The 6,040-nt window shown below is 47.6% G+C and overlaps 1 protein-coding gene across 1 annotated transcript; it reads right to left on the bottom strand.

Moving 5' to 3' along the window:
* On the bottom strand, positions 1-5,705 carry ky (kyphoscoliosis peptidase). Its single transcript, XM_071525754.1, has 6 exons — positions 5,130-5,705; positions 4,346-4,460; positions 3,556-3,673; positions 2,576-2,767; positions 1,887-2,077; positions 1-1,325 (listed from the first exon to the last, which is right to left on the bottom strand). The coding sequence occupies exons 1-6, from the start codon at positions 5,703-5,705 to the stop codon at positions 1-3; spliced, it is 2,517 nt and encodes an 838-aa protein (XP_071381855.1).
* Positions 5,706-6,040: the final 335 nt, after the last annotated feature.

Genomic DNA, 6,040 nt, shown 5'->3' on the forward strand with positions numbered 1-6,040 from the left:
TCACGCTTCTCTCTCCAACTGCTTGATGTCAAAGGTCATCATAACAGCCATGTCGCCGGACTCCCCCGAGGCAGCAGCCAGTTTCAGTTGCTGGAGGCTCCCGGTGAACACTTCCCCCTCCCACACTCTGCTCTTATTCAGCTTCAGGTCGGTCCGTGTCTCGCCCACCACGCTCACCTTCTGCGCCCCGGGGACCCTCACCCTGAAGCGCACCCAGCAGAGGGGCTCCAGCAGGCCCACGCGGGGCTCAAAGAGCACGCAGCCTTTCCCCCAGGCGGAGTAGGCGCAGGGGAACGGGGGCCCCGGCTGATCGCAGCTGTTTCTCAGAACGAAGTCACACATGGGGTTGAAATCTCCTCCGGGGGCGATCCGGGCGTACAGGCCCAGCCGGTACACCCCGGCATCAGGCAGGCTGGCGCTCACCGTCACCTTGCTGTCTGTGTACGTGCAGAAGAGGTGGCGAGCGAGCGGGCGGGTCGTCGTTTTGCTCTCTTCCCTGCTGAGCACAGTGTGAAGCTCCAGGTCCCGCTGGTTGTGGAAGGTGATGTTACACTTGCCCTGCTGCGTGCTCACCAGCGCCGCCGTATGGCTGAACTTGGACAGCCCCGCGTCCGCCGTGCGGATCCCCGGCCCGCACGACGAGCCCAGGTTAGGAGGGAACAGCTCGTCCGGACTCACCACCTTCCCTTTGCAGTGCAGCAGGAAGTTCGCGGCGTTCTGGAACTTGACGTCCGTCTTCTCGTAGTCCCGCACGAACACCGCCAGGCGGTAGAAGCCGCGCAGGGGGCAGAGCACGTGGCAGGTCAGGAGGTTCTGCTGGATCTGAGTTGCCAGGCAGCGCTTGGCGACAGCAGCTTCCAGCCCCGGGTGCACCAGCTCACACAGCACCATCAGAGGCCTGGACGTCTTCAACGCCAACTCGAAGACGCCCGCCTCCAGCTCGGCCGCCTCGCTCCCCTGGCTGCTGCCCGCCACCCCCAGGGACCCCGCCGTGGGCTGCAGGCCCCAGGACACGAAGGGGTTCTCGGGGATCTCCTCCGTGGCCCTGGGCGTCGGACACTCGACCGTGAAGGAACAGACCCAGCTCAGAGACGCGGTGGCCAGTTCAGGTCTGGCGAACACCTTGACGTCGTACGTGCCGCTGGCAGGTGGCAGCAGCTGCAGCTTCATGCTCCGGTGGGAGACCGTTAGGAGGCCCGACGAGGAGTTGACGGACTCTCTCTGCTCCGAAGTTCCACAGTGCAGGAGGTCCTGATGATGGGTGATCTCATAGGCGAAAGTGACCGGCCTGGAGAAGCCGATGGACACGTTTGCCTCTCCGTCATCTGGGGAAGAAATCAAAGTTTTCTTAAAGATTTTTTTGGTTTGTTTTATGCCATTTCTCTTTTATTTGAAAAAGAGAGAAAGGAAAGTGAAAAGAGTGCAAGGAAAGATTGGAGAAAGAAAGAAGGGGAATGATGCAACACAGATTCAGAGCCTGTTTTATTTATGGCATGAAACTGAATGCCGACGTCCCAGAACACCCCAGTAAACTTTGTGGTGATTAAATATGCAAATGTTGTCTGGTCAATGCACCCAGGCAATCTGAAAATAAGGCCTTGGTGTGAGCTCAAATCAGATCACATCAAATCAAGATAAACCTAATTTGAGGCTCAATTTTAACACAATTTATCTAATGATGCAGCCACTGTGTAGCTGTCTCATCCATTTAATTAAAAACTTGACTTATTTGAAGATTGTACGTATTTATGTGACAACAGCAGTGATAAGATCTATTACACACTGTGAAGACTAGGCTAAATTTCATATCCCTGCCTGTGTAATATAATGATTGAAGTGTACTAAAATCCTAAAGCTAAATAAAATTGAGGAATTGAGCACCCCACCTGTGACTATGTAAAAGTGATGAGGCTGAATAAGTCTGAGCCCCATGGCGAAGAAGGCCGAGGTTTTGAAGACCCGCCTTTCAAACTCCTCCAGGGAGACGGGGGAGTCCAGGAGCTGCCACCTCTCCTCATCAGGGAAGTGTGAGTGGATGAAGTCCTCTGGGTCCGTTAGGAAATAGAAATCATCGAACCTTGGAGGCAACAGATGGAGACACCCGGCTGGTTTGAGACTCAACTCACTGCTGGTTTCAGTTGCATCAAAGCAGATGAACGATACAGAAAACTGGGAATTTTGTCAGAATGCTATCCTTTGCTGTAGTGCTTTTGTGGAATGATTTACAGGAATAATTTTGGGATTATGTACATTTTTATTTTTTCCTTGGACATGTGAATGATGTGATTAAACAAGGGTCAGGAGGTAAAGCAATGATTTCCTCTAATTTCTACCTTAAAAAAGGGGATGCATTGCGTAATTTATAGTTACCAAGCAGGTGATGCCAATCACCATTTGAAGAATGCGACACCTACTCATACATATGACTTTTTAAAGGGTAGCTCTTACAGAATACATCCTCTACATCAGACATACTGAATGATGAACTTCAGGTTCAATTTCTTTCTCCTAAGATGCATATGTAACATTTTGGAGCAGAACCTCTGATGTGGAGATCTGGTACTCTCTTTCGTACCTTTTGACAAAGCTTTTATGATCCATGTCCACTCGGCCTGCTCCCCAGCAGGCGTCCATTAGGAACCACTGTCCTCCCAGCAGCACAGCGTTCCACATGTGATCAGACTTGACGTTCTTCAGGCTCTGGCCCTGGCGGTGGCCGATACCCTTACTGTGGCCCGGCACTTCCTGGCACTCAATGCCCACCTCTCTGCCAAAACAGACCAAACACAGCACACTCAATGCCTTTTGTTTTGCATCCTGTCTCCTCAATCTCAGGTTCAGGTTTGCCTTTTGTAAGTCTTAAATTCAATTGTAATTCAGTGTAAGCATTTATAATACAAATGTCAAACTTGAACTTGAGATCAAGGATACAGGATGCAGCACAAAAGCAGTGAGTGAAAACACCATAGATCTAAATAGATGAATGGAGCAATATCCCTGTCTGTTTCTGAGAGTGTACACCGAGGCCTAGAGGAATGACAGCGTATTCCCTATACAAACAAATAGTGTTTGAGTTCAATGATTTGATTATGAACATTCTCAAAGAAAAAAATATTGTTTGTCCTTGTGGTATGATTTCTCCATGTGTATCCATGTGTTTTGTATGATGAATGTTTATTCTCTAAACAGATATCTCTTGAAAAAAGTTGCAAATCTCAATGAGACATACCTGTATAAATGGATTACTTCCAAGTAAACGATAATGATTTACTTGTAACTGCAAGTGCAAAATACAGCTGTTGGTGTTGTATTTGCCAAGTTACCACCAGTTAAAGTGATAAAAGTTAGCAATGTGTGTAGTATCATATATACTGCTGCTCCCAACACCTCTAGAAGTCAATGAATTTTTAGTTTCTTCAATTCAGAATTCCAATTTGCAGTTACAGAGCCTTACTCTCAAATACTTCTTTATGAATTGTATTTGAGGTATTTGGGGTAGAGGATACTGAACTGCAGGTGAGTTGCCCCCGACCCTCTTCCAGGTGTTGGGTTTACCTGCACATCTCCAGACAGAGGCTGGAGTAGCCGCAGCACACGCCCCGGCCCGCTGCGATCACCTCCTCTGGGGAGGACAGCTTCTCCGACTGGCCCAGGTACCCGCTCACATCGTACTCTGGAGACCACACACACACACACACACACACACACGCCGAGATGGAAACACCACTGAGCTCAAAATGAAGAATTTCAGTCCAAAATGAGGTGTAAATGTGACGCCTACTCTTAAATATAGATAGATTACCAAAGCTGAAATCTATAATATGCTAATTTGCTTTTAATTCTTACATAAATAAAATGATTGCAACAAATAAGCACATTTGGGTCAGAAATATAGCTTACCAAACCTGAACTGTAGTATGATTGTATGCTTATAGAATCAAAGTATATGAAATTAACAATAACACTACTAACACAGTATGACAAGTTGACAGGTGAGGGGTGTGTACATGAAGACTTTATCACATTCTAAAATGCTAAATATAAAAAATAAAAATAAAAATCACCTTAATTCAACATTCAATATCTCTGAAATATTAAAGATCCAGTTTGGAAAGAGTTTTGTCAACCAAGGACTTAACTAACCTACTACCAGTCCCATAATTAGTTTTCATTTTGTTCTGTCAATCATTTTAGTGGAGTAGGATTTGGTGTTTTTAAATAATGGATATCTCATTTTTAAACAAAACGCTTGATATGAACCAATGATATGAATCTGAAACATGTTTTCAGGATGTAGGATGTACATTATGATATGTCATAAACTCTAGTTCAGTAAAATACTAACCGATGTTGTGGCACAGCCAGACCCAGATGGCACGAAGTCTCTCCAGCTCAGTTCTGGCTCCTTGTGTGATGCTCTGTGCTATGGTCTTCACCTCAAACACACACTTTTCCTTCAGCTGAAACACACACACACACACATACATACTGTAAGATAACATAGGATGCAGGCAAACAAACCTGCGGTGTTGAGGGCATTAATCATCCTATCAGCCTTGTGTTTCCACTGTCTAACATAGATGACTGCAGAAATAAGTGCTACCCCCTCTAACACTTTCACCAAAATCATTCAGTCATTTGGCAAAACATGCTGTACAGCATGCATGTAAACTGTTTCTTTTTCCTTCTTGCAGTATCATCCTGTTTGCCAGCATCTTACACTGTCATCCAGTGTATTGAACAAACCCGGTGACACTCCAGGCTCAAGGTTGTGAGTGCTGCCTGGGTGCTACTTGTTATGGGTTCAGTGCAGTAGATGTTATCATTCCTCAGTGCTTTTCCTGCAGGGTTCAGGAACACACAGACCCTCCTCTGTTGTGGCTTCTTCTGTTGCCATGCTTTTATTTGGTTTTGGTTCTATTTTATCCTTGCAATAACCCTGTACCGCCTAAGAATAGGCCCTTATAGTTTATCGGCATTGAAAACTTATGGAACAGTAGGGAAGTTTGCCATGTTTGCATGTGTGATATAGGAGTGTGTAAATTGGTGGAGCATGCTACTAAAACTATGCATGGTATTATCTTATATCATGTGATCTTATGTTTCAGTGGAATGTGAGTGTCCCCCACCTCTGTCCCGGCCCGGATGGCATGAGCGTCGACTCTGTGGAAAACCTCGGAGCTAGAGAACAGGTCCTTTCGACGCCTCCTCTTCCCCGCCGCTCCGCCTGCCCTCTGTCCCGGCTGGGGTTTAGGTTTCAGGTGCCTCTCTTCCTCCGCCTCCTTCCTCACCGCGCTCTTCTTCACCACGGCGACGGTCCTGGCCGCGCTCTCGGAGGACAGCTGTCTCTTAGCCGCGGGGCGCTGATCCTCGCTCTCAACTGTCAGTTTCTCAAACACGCAGCGCCTGGAGAGCACAGCGCTCTGGGGCTCAGTGGAGACCAGCTTGGCCTGGGCCGGGGCAGCAGCTATGTCTCCCCCAAGAGGAGGCTTTGGATTGTCCTGGGCCTGGGTCTCATTCTGGACTAGGGCTCCTATAACTGTGACAGGACTCTGATCATTTAAGATGGGGTTCTCCTGAAGGCCTTGAAGCTCCAGCGCCTTCACCTGGATGCATCCCTTCTGTGGCAGCTCATCTTGTTGGGAAAGGCGCGCGGTGCAGGAGAAGGGGAAGGAGAACTTCTGTATTGCAACCTCAGCTGACATTATGCTGGAAGCATGGCGTCCTAACCAGAGAGACGTGGGATATTATTCAGATGACAGCAGGCATTTTCTTTGAGCCATTTTTAGCTGATGCTCTTATCCTGAGCAACTGAGAATGTGTGAGCAGGTAGCGCTTCAGTGTATTGCTCAACACTTTCATACAGGACACAAGGCTGTTGTGGGGATTGAACTTATGACTGTTCAGTTGTGGGACAATCTCACTAAATATTAGGCCACCTTCCCGCTCTACACATGAGTACGTAGCACCACAGTACCATACTGAGCCAAGCAGAAAGTGGAATGATATTCTATACCGTACATTCTGTGCAAGACAGTGA

Source organism: Centroberyx affinis, unplaced genomic scaffold, assembly GCF_046629955.1.
Source record: "Centroberyx affinis isolate AG114_WGS23_722 - 3 ecotype Tasmania unplaced genomic scaffold, CSIRO-AGI_Caff_v1 ptg001336l_1, whole genome shotgun sequence".
Lineage (NCBI taxonomy): Eukaryota > Metazoa > Chordata > Actinopteri > Beryciformes > Berycidae > Centroberyx > Centroberyx affinis.